Below are 13150 nucleotides of genomic sequence, written 5' to 3'. Positions count from 1 at the left end.
TCCTTTGGTTTTCATTGTCTACGAATATAGTCCCTAGTGTGAACAGTGTATAACTTGCATTTTTTTTTGATACACTTTCCCAATTTATTTCTTGATATTTTATGCATGAAATATTAAGTAAGGGGATGCAATTACATGTTAAAAAAATTTGGGTGCTGAATCTTTATGTTAAGTAGTGATTTGGTCCAGTTAAAAAAGGTCAAAAATTAGAATGTCTGAAACTGTCAAACTGAATTTTAGCCCCCCTTAACACAGAATTGTCAATATTTTGAGTTAGAGCTGGTAGAAGTTTCTATAATTTTGATATTATTTGTATCAATAGTAGTACGCTACACTGTAAAAATCTTTTTGAGATTGAGCAGGTGCGATTTTTTAAATTTGAATTTATTGTCTAAAAGAAATGCACTACGAAATAACTGTGTTCTCGGGCCTAAGAGATGAATTCCGTAAATGTAGATTCTGTACTTTGGCAACTTTCCTGAATGGTTTGCTGGTTTCAATTTGTCAAACTCAATAAAAGTAAAGGATTTACATCTTTGTTTGACAGAAATTCTGTTAAAATGTCCCATTTTGGCATTATACGGCTAAAATAAGCATTTTAAAGCAGTTTCCATTTTATGCCTAAGAGCCATGCTGAATTTCTATCTGACAGCTTTTTATGTTCCTGATATTTGTGTTTCTATGCTTAAATCAAATTTAATTAACCATTTGTGAACTCTGAATCTAGAGAAAAGTAGATTATCACAGAAAAAATGTGCAGAATATTTGTATTTATGTCCCTGGTTAAACAGCCTGTTTGATGTATGTGAAATGTGAAGAGCTTTGTACATAAAATCTGTAAACCATCACAAATATTTCACTAAATCTGTAAAAAAAAACACTTTACAATGATCAGTACACCCTATTCATTTCATATGCTACCATAATTTTCTTCTTTAGGATAGTAAGTGGTTCAAATATATGCCAATTGAGACTAAAACTACATGCAAGTTTTCCATTAAAAAATGAAAAACTGGTCATCAGACCATACTGTCTGCAAAAAAAAGTTGAATTCAAGAGTCCTTTTGCAATTAGACTTCTTGTATCATAACATCTTAGCATAGAAATGAGCAAAAAGTAACAAATTTCCATTTCTTATAGCCTCTGTGTGCATTTTTATATGTAAATATGGGCTACAGCCTAAATCGACTCTAAATAATTCTCAGTCTTACATGGCCTAAGACCATTTTATACTCATGTGGTATGCTTTTTGTAACTTTTCTTTACATTTAATATATATAGAAGAATAATGTATGGTTAAAAAACTTCAAAAACTTCAAATTGGTTGAAAAAAATGCAAGTAAGGCTTCCCTAAATTCGAAAATCTCTATTTTCAGGCACAGGCTCATATAAATTTGACTTTTGAATAACTGTGATAAATCTGATAAATCAAATGAGTGTTCCGTTGCTTTTAATATGTATTATATTATATTCAAGAGTATTTAAAAAGCAAATTTTTGCAATATTTAAATTTTTTAGGCCAAAATCTTGACAGTTGAAAATATTTGATTTAAACGTCAAAAATAAACATCCAAATTTTAATATTAAAATGACCCTAGTTTCTATAATATATATCCTATTGCCATGAAACTTGGCCAACTATCTTATAATTTCCTAAGCTTAAGTCATGCAAATTTTTATAAAAATTGGTCAAGTCTTTCTATCCTATTAGGTCCAAGGACACAGTTATCGTCCTTTGGTTTTCGTTGTCTACGAATATAGTCCCTAGTGTGAACAGTGTATAACTTGCATTTTTTTTTTGATACACTTTCCCAATTTATTTCTTGATATTTTATGCATGAAATATTAAGTGAGCGGATGCAATTACATGTTAAAAAAATTTGGGTGCTGAATCTTTATGTTAAGTAGTGATTTGGTCCAGTTAAAAAAGGTCAAAAATTAGAATGTCTGAAACTGTCAAACTGAATTTTAGCCCCCCTTAACACAGAATTGTCAATATTTTGAGTTAGAGCTGGTAGAAGTTTCTATAATTTTGATATTATTTGTATCAATAGTAGTACGCTACACTGTAAAAATCTTTTTGAGATTGAGCAGGTGCGATTTTTTAAATTTGAATTTATTGTCTAAAAGAAATGCACTACGAAATAACTGTGTTCTCGGGCCACTTGCCCCAACTGATCGGGGTTCAACCTGTGTGGTCGTATCAAGCTGTGCCCTGCGGAGCATTTGATTAAAATATGTATTTTTCTTTAACTATTACATATATATAAAACTACATGGTGACAAAACTTTTTCAAACTTTTTATGGTAATAATCAAATTATTGTTAAGAAAACAAGCTGTGAAAAGTGGCTTAGTACTTTATTGGCATAATGGTGCCATGACATATCCCTTTTGCATGATTATAATGTGATAAATTTTAATTTATCAAGGCTGATGAACAATTTCCTAAACTGTAAAATGATTTTATCTAATAAAATTTAATGTTTTGAAGGACTTTCTATATATTAAAACAATTGTAAACTTTATTAATCATAACTTTTAATCCTATCAATTTATGACTTTCTGTCCTGTGACTTTCTGTCTGTTTACCTTTTGCATTTAATTGTATTTTATTTCACAGTCTGGGAAAGTTAGAGTTCTAATGATTGTCTTGAATTTATTTAAAACTCACAATTAAAATAATTATAGGTTGGTAAATTGATCATGCAGGCAGCTGGAAAGAGCAATTTGAAGAGAGTTTCACTAGAACTTGGAGGCAAAAGTCCACTGATTATATTTGGAGATGCTGATTGTAAGTAGAATGTTTATAAAATACTCATTGTTCTTTATGCATAGTTAAAAGCTTGGCTTGAGTACTTTGCTTTGGAACAAGAAAACTATATACTATTATCAATGTATTTATCTAGTGTTATTATTATATGACCGCAAAAAAAATTTTGTGGTGGTATATTGGTATGACGTTGGCGTCATCTTCGTCGTCGTCGTTGTCATCGTCGTCCGAAGACACATTAGTTTTCGCACTCTAACTTTAGTTTAAGTGAATGGATCTCAATGAAATTTTACCATAAGGTTCAATACCACAAAAGGAAGGTGGGGATTGATTTTGGGGGTTATGGTACCAACAGTTAAGGAATTAGGGGCCAAAAAGGGGCCAAAAATAAGCATTTTTGTAACTTCCAGACATAACTTGTGTGTAAGTGTATGGATCTCTCTGACATTGTACCACAAGGTTCCATATCACAAAGGGAATGCTGGGATTGATTTTGGGGGTAATTGCCTCCAAATTTTAGGAATTAGGGGCCAAAAAGGGGCAAAAAACAAGCATTTTTCTAGTTTCATGACAATAATTTGTGTGTAAGTGTATGGATCTCTCTAATATTGTATCACAAGGTTCCATATCACAAAGGGAATGCTGGGATTGATTTTGGGGGTGATTGCCTCCAAATTTTAGGAATTAGGGGCCAAAAAGGGGCAAAAAACAAGCATTTTTCTAGTTTCATGACAATAACTTGTGTGTAAGTGTATGGATCTTTATGAAATTGTACTACAAGGTTCCATATCACAAAGGGAAAGCTGGAATTGAGTTTAGGGGTAATTGCCCAAAAAGTTTAGGAATAAGGGGCCAAAAAGGGGCCAAAAATAAGCATTTTTCTAGTTTCCAGACAATAACTTGTGTTCAAGTGTATGGATCTCTCTGAAATTGTACTGCAAGGTACCATACCACAAAGGGAAGGCTGGGATTGATTTTGGGGGTAATTCCCTCAAAATTTTAGTAATTAGGGGCCATAAAAGGGCAAAAAAACAAGCATTTTTCTAGTTTGAGGACAATAACTTGTGTGTAAGTGTATGGATCTTTATGAAATTGTACTGCAAGGTTCCATATCACAAAGGGAAAGCTGGGTTTGAGTTTGGGGGTAATTTCCCTAAACGTTTAGGAATAAGGGGCCAAAAAGGGGCCAAAAATAAGCATTTTTCTGGTTTCCAGACAATAGCTTGTGTTCAAGTGTATGGATCTCTCTGAAATTGTACTGCAAGGTACCATACCAGAAAGGGAAGGCTGGGATTGATTTTGGGGGTAATTCCCTCAAAATTTTAGTAATTAGGGGCCATAAAAGGGCAAAAAAACAAGCATTTTTCTAGTTTCAGGACAATAACTTGTGTGTAAGTGTATGGATCTTTATGAAATTGTACTGCAAGGTTCCATATCACAAAGGGAAAGCTGGGTTTGAGTTTGGGGGTAATTGCCCTAAACGTTTAGGAATTTGGGGCCAAAAAGGGGCCTAAAAACAAGCATTTTTCTAGTTTCCAGACAATAACTTGTGTTCAAGTGTATGGATCTCTCTGAAATTGTACTGCAAGGTACCATACCACAAAGGGAAAGCTGGGATTGAGTTTGGGGGTGATGAATCATAAGGGGGTTCTGAAAATTTGGGGGGGGGATTTTTTTTTCCTTTTTTTTCTTTAAAATTTTCCATTTTAAATTGGTTATTTCTGATTTATATATAAAAGCAAATAATAATGATATGGTTTGAATAGGTAAATTAAAAGTTTTTAAGTTCTTAGACCACTTTCATTCTGTGTCAGAAACCTATGCCTTGTCAAATATTTAATTACAATCCAAATTCAGTGCTGTATCAAGCTTGAATGTTGTGTCCATACTTTCCCCAACTGTTCAGGGCTCGTATCAAGCTGCGCCCCAGCGGAGCATTTTATTAATCCATTGGTACAAAAGCTTGATCTTGCTTATATCTTTTCTGTGCTTTATAGATGTAGTTTTTTGGGTGCCATATGAGAACACAGTGCATTCCTTAGTTTTAATGAAAAATAAATAAAGCAGAATTGACTCGTTACTTTCAAAAATCATATCATCAGTCTGTTTTATTCTTCAGATATTCATATGAAATAGGCCTTTAGAACACAGTAAAAGTAATTTTTTTAAGGGGAGGGGATTCCTGAAGAAAAGGTTTAAGATTATGTTTTTATTTTATTATATCAAAAGATATGCATTTAGACAGTAATTCACAACCATCTGAGGGCCACATTAATATGCACCAGCCAAAAATAATTGAATCAACAACAATTATCAGTAGAAAAAGAAGAAAAACAACTGGTATTCCTACCCAGATTGGTATAGAAGGATCTATTTATTTTGTCAAACAAAACACATTGACCAAATAATATGGACAAAATAAGAGCCTTTTACCTATCAGAAATGAAAAGAAAATTACTGTGTATTGGATTATTGTGTTGTATAAATTTCAGTGGATACAGCAGCTTATTGGGCACATGCTGCCATCATGAACAATCATGGACAGAACTGTTGTGCAGGGTCAAGGACATTTGTGCAGGACACAGTTTATGATGAGTTTGTTAAGAAATGTGTAATGTTTGCAGAAAATCGGTGTGTAGGAGATCCATTTGATGACATGACTCAGCAAGGACCACAGGTGATGTTACAGAGCAGATGTAACCTTATTTTTATGCCCCCGCCGTAGCGGAGGGGGCATTAAGTTTTACCCTTGTCCGTCTGTACGTCCATACGTACGTACGTCCCAAAGTTGGTTTCCGTTCTCTAACTTTAGTTTGCCTGAACCAAATGTTATGAAACTTAAACACAATGCTTATTACCACAAAATACAGATCAAGTTTGAATTTTGGTGGTGTCATCCTAACCGTTCTAGAGTTATGCCCCTTTACAAATGGAAAAATTGCTGAATTTTTCGTTTCCGTTCTCTTACTTAAGTTTGCCTCAACCAAATGTTATGAAACTTATACGCAATGCTTATTACCACAAAAAACAGATCAAGTTTGAATATTGGGGGTGTCACTGTGACCATTCTAGAGTTATGCCCCTTTACAAATGGAAAAATTGCTGAATTTTCCGTTTCCGTTCTCTAACTTAAGTTAGCCTCAACCAAATGTTATGAAACTTATACACAATGCTTATTATCACAAAATACAGATCAAGTTTGAACTTTGGGGATGTCACTTTTATTGTTCTAGAGTTATGCCCCATTACAAATAGAAAAATTGCTGAATTTTTTGTTTCCGTTCTTAAACTTAAGTTTGCCTCAACCAAATATTATGAAACTTATACGCAATACATATTACCACAAAACTCAGATCAAGTACAAATTTGGGTAGCTTCACTTTTACCGTTCTTGATCAGTTATGTCCCTTTATAACTTTATATGATATGCAAGCGGGGGCATCATCTGTGTCCCATGGACACGTTTCCATTTTATTTATAAATATTGAAGATTTTTCAGTTAGGGTATACAATGACAACTTGCCCTCAATGAACTAAATGTAATACTATGAACATCACATATAAATCAAAGCAGTAAATATACTGCTATGAAAAAGATGTATTTGTCACTTTATGAGACAATTAAGCTACCCTGCAAGATAAAAATTCTAAGTAAAGTGTGAACAATTTAAAAAGGAGTATCAGATCAAACATCAGCAACAAAATCATAGTCAATGTAGAATCTTTGAAAAGTATTAAAACCTTTAGAAATACAAATACTTTTCCTTTCTGTAACTTTAGTTTGCCTCAACCAAATGTTATGAAACTTATACACAATGCTTATTACCACAAAACACAGATCAAGTTTGAATTTGGGTGGCAAAACTTATACTGTTCTAGAGTTATGCCCCTTTACAAATGGAAAAATTGCTGAATTTTTGTTTCTGTTCTCTTACTTAAGTTTGCCTCAACCAAATGTTATGAAACCTATACACAATGCTTATTACCACAAAACTCAGATCAAGTACGAATTTGGGTAGCGTCATTTTTACTGTTCTTAAGTTATGTCCCTTTATAACATTATATGCAAGCGGGGGCATCATCTGTGTCCCATGGACACATTCCCAATTTATTTAATCAATTGTTCCAGAATTGATATGTGGACATGGGATATAAAATTAACAGTCATATCTAAGGCAATATTTATATGCAATATTTATATGCCTAAGGATATCCTGATGCAAGTTTTTCTGCAGAGCCATTTTTATACGACCGCAAAAAAATTTTTGTGGTCGTATATTGGTATGACGTTGGCGTCGTCGTCGTCCGGCGTCGTCCGAAGACACATTGGTTTTCGCACTCTAACTTTAGTTTAAGTGAATGGCTCTCTATGAAATTTTACCACAAGGTTCAATACCACAAAAGGAAGGTGGGGATTGATTTTGGGGGTTATGGTACCAACAGTAAAGGAATTAGGGGCCAAAAAGGGGCCAAATATAAGCACTTCTGTAACTTCCAGACATAACTTGTGTGTTAGTGTATGGATATCTCTGACATTGTACCACAAGGTTCCATATCACAAAAGGAATGCTGGGATTGATTTTGGGGGTAATTGCCTCAAAATTTTAGGAGTTAGGGGCCAAAAGGGGCAAAAAACAAGCATTTTTCTAGTTTCATGACAATAACTTGTGTGTAAGTGTATGGATCTTTCTGAAATTGTACTACAAGGTTCCATATCACAAAGGGAAAGCTGGAATTGAGTTTGGGGGTAATAGCCGAAACGTTTAGGAATTGGGGGCCAAAAAAGGGGCCAAAAATAAGCATTTTTCTAGTTTCCAGACAATAACTTGTGTTCAAGTGTATGGATATCTCTGAAATTGTACTGCAAGGTACCATACCACAAAGGGAAGGCTGGGATTGATGATGGGGGTAATTGCCTCAATATTTTAGGAATTAGGGCCCAAAAGGGGCAAAAAACAAGCATTTTTCTAGTTTCAGGACAATAACTTGTGTGTAAGTGTATGGATCTTTCTGAAATTGTACTACAAGGTTCCATATCACAAAGGGAAAGCTGGGTTTGAGTTTGGAGGTAATTGCCCTAAACGTTTAGGAATTAGGGGCCAAAAAGGGGCCAAAAAACACATTTTTCTAGTTTCCAGACAATTACTTGTGTTCAAGTGTATGGATCTCTCTGAAATTGTACTGCAAGGTACCATACCACAAAGGGAAGGCTGGGATTGAGTTTGAGGTGATGAATCATAAGGGGGTTCAAAAAATTTGGTGGGGGGGGGGGGGTTTTCCTTTTTTTTTCTTTTTTTCCTTTTTTTTTTCTTTTAAAATTTTCCATTTTAAGTTGGTTATTTCTGATTTATATTTAAAAGCAAATAATAATGATATGGTAGGAGATACACACCAAACAGGATGTGTAAATTATTATATAATAAGTATTGTGCAATAGCAAGAAATCTTCAATTGCACAGTATTGCGCAATAGCAAGAAATCTTCAATTGCACAGTATTGCGCAATAGCAAGAAATATCCAATAGCACAATATTGCGCAATAGCAAGAAATTGTCAATTGTACAGTATTGCGCAATAGCAAGAAATATTTAATTGCACAGTATTGTGCAAAAGAAGATACTTCGTATAAATTGCTTATTTCTTGACCAATTTCAATGGGGTTTTATTCTTGAATTCTTGGGGTTCTTTAATATGCTGAATCTAACCGTGTATTTAGTTTTTATACGACCGCAAAAAAATTTTGAGGTCGTATATTGGTATGACGTTGGCGTCGTCGTCGTCGTCGTCCGGCGTCGTCGTCCGAATACACAATGGTTTTCGCACTCTAACTTTAGTTTAAGTGAATGGATCTCTATGAAATTTTACCATAAGGTTCAATACCACAATAGGAAGGTGGGGATTGATTTTAGGGGTTATGGTACCAACAGTTAAGGAATTAGGGGCCAAAAAGGGGCCGAAAATAAGCATTTTTGTAACTTCCAGACATAACTTGTGTGTTAGCATATGGATCTCTTTGACATTGTACCACAAGATTCCATATCACAAAGGGTCAATGCTGGGATTGATTTTGGGGTTAATTGCCTCAAAATTTTAGGAATAAGGGGCCAAAAGGGGGCAAAAAACAAGCATTTTTCTAGTTTCAGGACAATAACTTGTGTGTAAGTGTATGGATCTTTCTGAAATTTTACTACAAGGTTCCATTTCACAAAGGGAAAGCTGGAATTGAGTCTTGTGGTAATTGCCCAAAACGTTTAGTAATAAGGGGCCTAAAAAGGGGTTTAAAATAAGCATTTTTTAGTTTCTAGACAATAACTTGTGTTCAAGTGTATGGATCTCTCTAAAATTGTATAACAAGGTACCATACCACAAAGGCAAGGCTGTTATTGAGCTTGGTTTGGGGGGAAAGGGGGGTGGGGGTGATGAATCATAAGGGGGGCGGGGGTCAAAAAAGGGGTAATTTTTTTTTTTCCTTTTTTTTTTGTTTAAAATTTACATTTTAAGTTAGTTATTTTTTATCACGAAGAGAAAGTAGGAATTGAGTTTTGGGGTTAATTGCTCAAACATTTATGAATAAGGGGCCAAATATTGGTCGAAAATAAGGATTTTTTTAGTTTGCAACAAAAACTTGTGTTCAAGTGTATGGATCTCTGTGAAATTGTATTGCAATGTACCATACCACAAATTGAAGGTTGTGATTGAGGTGGGGGGTGATGAATCAAAAGGGGGTTGAAAAAATGTGTGGGGGGTAGGACTTTTTTTTTTCCTTTTTTTTTCTTTAAAATTTTCCATTTAAAGATGGTTGTTTCAGATTTATATATGAAAGAAAATAATAATGATACAGTTATATATCATGAGGAACTGAAATTTAAAATTATGTATATTGGAAATTTAGGTTACATTGGAAAGTAATAATTGGCTTTGGGGGGGGGGGGGGGGGGTGGTGGTGGTGGTGGTTATGGCTCTAATGTTTAAGGAATAAGGGGAAAAAAGGTTAAAAAACAAGGGTTTCCATTTTAATAGACAAATAATTGAGTAAAGAACATTATTTAAAAGCAGTGTAAGGTTGGTAATTCAAACTCATTTAAATATCTCATCTACACTGCTTTTAAATTATGTAAATTGGAAATTTGCCAATAACTTTATTGTTAATAAATGCATTGGAAATTTGCCAACAATTTTAGTGTAATAAACTTCATTGGAAATTTGCCAATATAAAATTTTGCTGATGAAGGTTTTTTGTTTACCTTTAGCCTTGACTATGAAGTCATTTTCTATTTTTATAGCCTTATGATGTAGTTGAATTATTTAATACTTTTATGATGTGTTTAAATGGGGTTTTATCATGTTTATGGTTGCAAATTTATTGTTTTAGTATAATAAACTCCATTTAAAATTTGCCAATAAAAAAAAATTTTTGTTTATTTTTAGCTATGATTATGATGTCATTTTCTATTTTACTTTTATGGTTGCAAAGAAATTTTTATTTTTAGATATTACTGTTAAATGATGCTGATTAAGGTTTTTGCTATGTTTAGCCATGACTATGATGTCATTTTCTATTTTAATATCTGTTATGATGTATTTAAATGGGCTTTTATGGTTACAAAGGAATTTTATTTTTAGATATTACTATAAAATGTTGCTGATGCTGATTAGGGATTTTGTTTATTTTTAGCCATGACTATGATGTCATTTTCTATTTTAATACCTTTATGATGTAATTTCCATTTTTATACGACCGCAAAAAAATTTTGTGGTCGTATATTGGTATGACGTTGGCGTCGTCGTCGTCGTCGTCGTCGTCGTCGTCGTCGTCGTCCGGCGTCGTCGTCCGAATACATATTGGTTTTCGCACTCTAACTTTAGTTTAAGTGAATGGATCTTTTTGAAATTTGACCATAAGGTTAAATACCACAAAAGGAAGGTTGGGATTGATTTTGGGGGTTATGGTACCAACAGTTAAGGAATTAGGGGCCAAAAAGGGGCCAAAAATGAGCATTTTCTAGTTTCCAGACAATAACTGTGGAACGGTGTATGGATCTCTCTGAAATTATACTACAAGTTTCCATACCACAAAGGGATGGTTAGGATTTGCTTTGGGGGGTTATGGCTCAAACCGTTTAGGAATTAGGGGCAAAAAAGGGGGAAAAACAAGGTTGTCCTGGTTAATTGACAAATACTTTAGTACAAAACATAATTTAAAGCAGTGTAAGGGAGATAAATCAAATACATCATTGAAATTATCTCCCTTACACTGCTTTTAAATTATGTATAAAGTAATGGTTAATGAACAATAAAGATAATCTAAAACAGTGTAAGGGAGGTAATCCAAATACAACGTTTTGGTTACTTCCCTTACACTGCTTTTAAATTATGTTTAAAGAAATGCATATTTATAAAGGAAGACCAGTAAAAATATCTGCAAATGTTTTCATCTTTTTTTTTTACAAAAAAATCCACATGAAAGATTTGACACTATATTTTTATTAATTCTATTATAAAATAGATTAAGTTAGCACTATGGTAAATTTAAATGGGTAATTATGGTTGCCAACTCCATTGGAAATTTGAATTGAGATTATGACCATATCTTGAGGGAAAGAATTTTTTGGGGGGAAAAAGGGGGGGGGGGATAAAAAGAAATTGTGGGGGGCCAATTTTTTCTCATTTCAGATTTCAGAAATTAAAAAGAATTATTCTTCAAATATTTTTTTTTTTTCAAATTTCAAATATTGAAAAATTTCAAGAAGTAATCTTTAATTGCACAGTATGGCGCATTAGATTTGTAAAATCTTTGATCACATTTATTTATTTGTTATGCCGAATCTAACAGTGTATTTAGATTTTTAATTTTGGGTCCAGTTTTCAAATTGGTCTACATTAATGTCCAAAGGGTCCAAAATTAAACTTTGTTTGATTTTAGCAAAAATTGAATATATGAGGTTCTTTGATATGCTGAATCTAAACATGTATTTAGATTTTTGATTATGGGCCCAGTTTTCAAGTTGGTCCAAATTGGGGTCCAAAATTAAACTTTGTTTGATTTCAACAAAAATTGAATATATGGGGTTCTTTGATATGCTGAATCTAACCATGTATTTAGATTTTTTATTTGTGGACCCCGTTATCTAATTGGTTCATATTGAGGTCAAAAGGGTCCAAAATTAAACTTTGTTTGATTTCATCTAAAATTGAATTATTGGGGTTCTTTGATATTCCAAATCTAACCGTGTATTTAGGTTTTTAATTTTGGGTCCTGTTTTTTAAATTGGTCTACATTGAGGTCCAAAGGGTCCAAAATTAAACTTAGTTTGATTTTAACAAAAATTGAATTCTTGGGGTTCTTTGATTTGCTGAATCTAAACATGTGTTTAGATTTTTGATTATGGGCCCAGTTTTCAAGTTGGTCCAAGATAGGGTCCAGTATTTAAACTTTGTTTGATTTCAACAAAAATTGAATATATGGGGTTCTTTGATATGCTGAATCTAAACATGTATTTAGATTTTTGATTATGGGCCCAGTTTTCAAGTTGGTCCAAATTGGGGTCCAAAATTAAACTTTGTTTGATTTCAACAAAAATTGAATATATGAGGTTCTTTTATATGCTGAATCTAACCATGTTTTTAGATTTTTTATTTGTAGGCCCCGCTATCAAATTGGTTCATATTGAGGTCAAAAGGGTCCAAAATTAAACTTTGTTTGATTTCATCGAAAATTGAATTATTGGGGTTCTTTGATATGCCAAATCTAACCGTGTTTTTAGATTTTTAATTTGGGTCCCGTTTTTTAAATTGGTCTTCATTGAGGTCCAAAGGGTCCAAAATTAAACTTAGTTTGATTTTAACAAAAATTGAATTCTTGGGGTTCTTTGATATGCTGAATCTAAACATGTGTTTAGATTTTTGATTATGGGCCCAGTTTTCAAGTTGGTCCAAGTTGGGGTCCAAAATTAAACTTTTTTTGATTTCAACAAAAATTGAATATATGGGGTTCTTTGATATGCTGAATCTAACCATGAATTTAGATTTTTTATTTGTGGGCCCCGCTATCAAATTGGTTCATATTGAGGTCAAAAGGGTCCAAAATTAAACTTTGTTTGATTTCATCAAAAATTGAATTATTGGGGTTCTTTGATATTCCAAATCTAACCGTGTATTTAGATTTTTAATTTTAAGTCCCGTTTTTTAAATTGGTCTACATTAAGGTCCAAAGGGTCCAAAATTAAACTTAGTTTGATTTTAGCAAAAATTGAATTCTTGGGGTTCTTTGATATGCTGAATCTAAACATGTGTTTAGATTTTTGATTATGGGCCCAGTTTTCAAGTTTGTCCAAGTTGGGATCCAAAATTAAACTTTGTTTGATTTTAACAAAAATTGA

The 13150-nt window shown here is 33.1% G+C and overlaps 1 protein-coding gene across 1 annotated transcript in view; it reads left to right on the top strand.

Annotated features, from left to right (window-relative positions):
• Window positions 1-13150, top strand: part of LOC127698226 (aldehyde dehydrogenase, mitochondrial-like) — a 33677-nt gene that overhangs the window by 12312 nt on the left and 8215 nt on the right. The window contains exons 8-9 of the mRNA XM_052201583.1: window positions 2691-2793; window positions 5265-5449. Of these exons, the coding sequence (XP_052057543.1) occupies window positions 2691-2793; window positions 5265-5449 (288 nt within the window). The remainder of the gene's footprint in view (window positions 1-2690; window positions 2794-5264; window positions 5450-13150) is intronic.

This window comes from Mytilus californianus, unplaced genomic scaffold (genome assembly GCF_021869535.1).
Source record: "Mytilus californianus isolate M0D057914Y unplaced genomic scaffold, xbMytCali1.0.p SCAF_4, whole genome shotgun sequence".
Taxonomy (NCBI): domain Eukaryota; kingdom Metazoa; phylum Mollusca; class Bivalvia; order Mytilida; family Mytilidae; genus Mytilus; species Mytilus californianus.
This window is presented reverse-complemented; position numbering and strand designations above follow the sequence as displayed.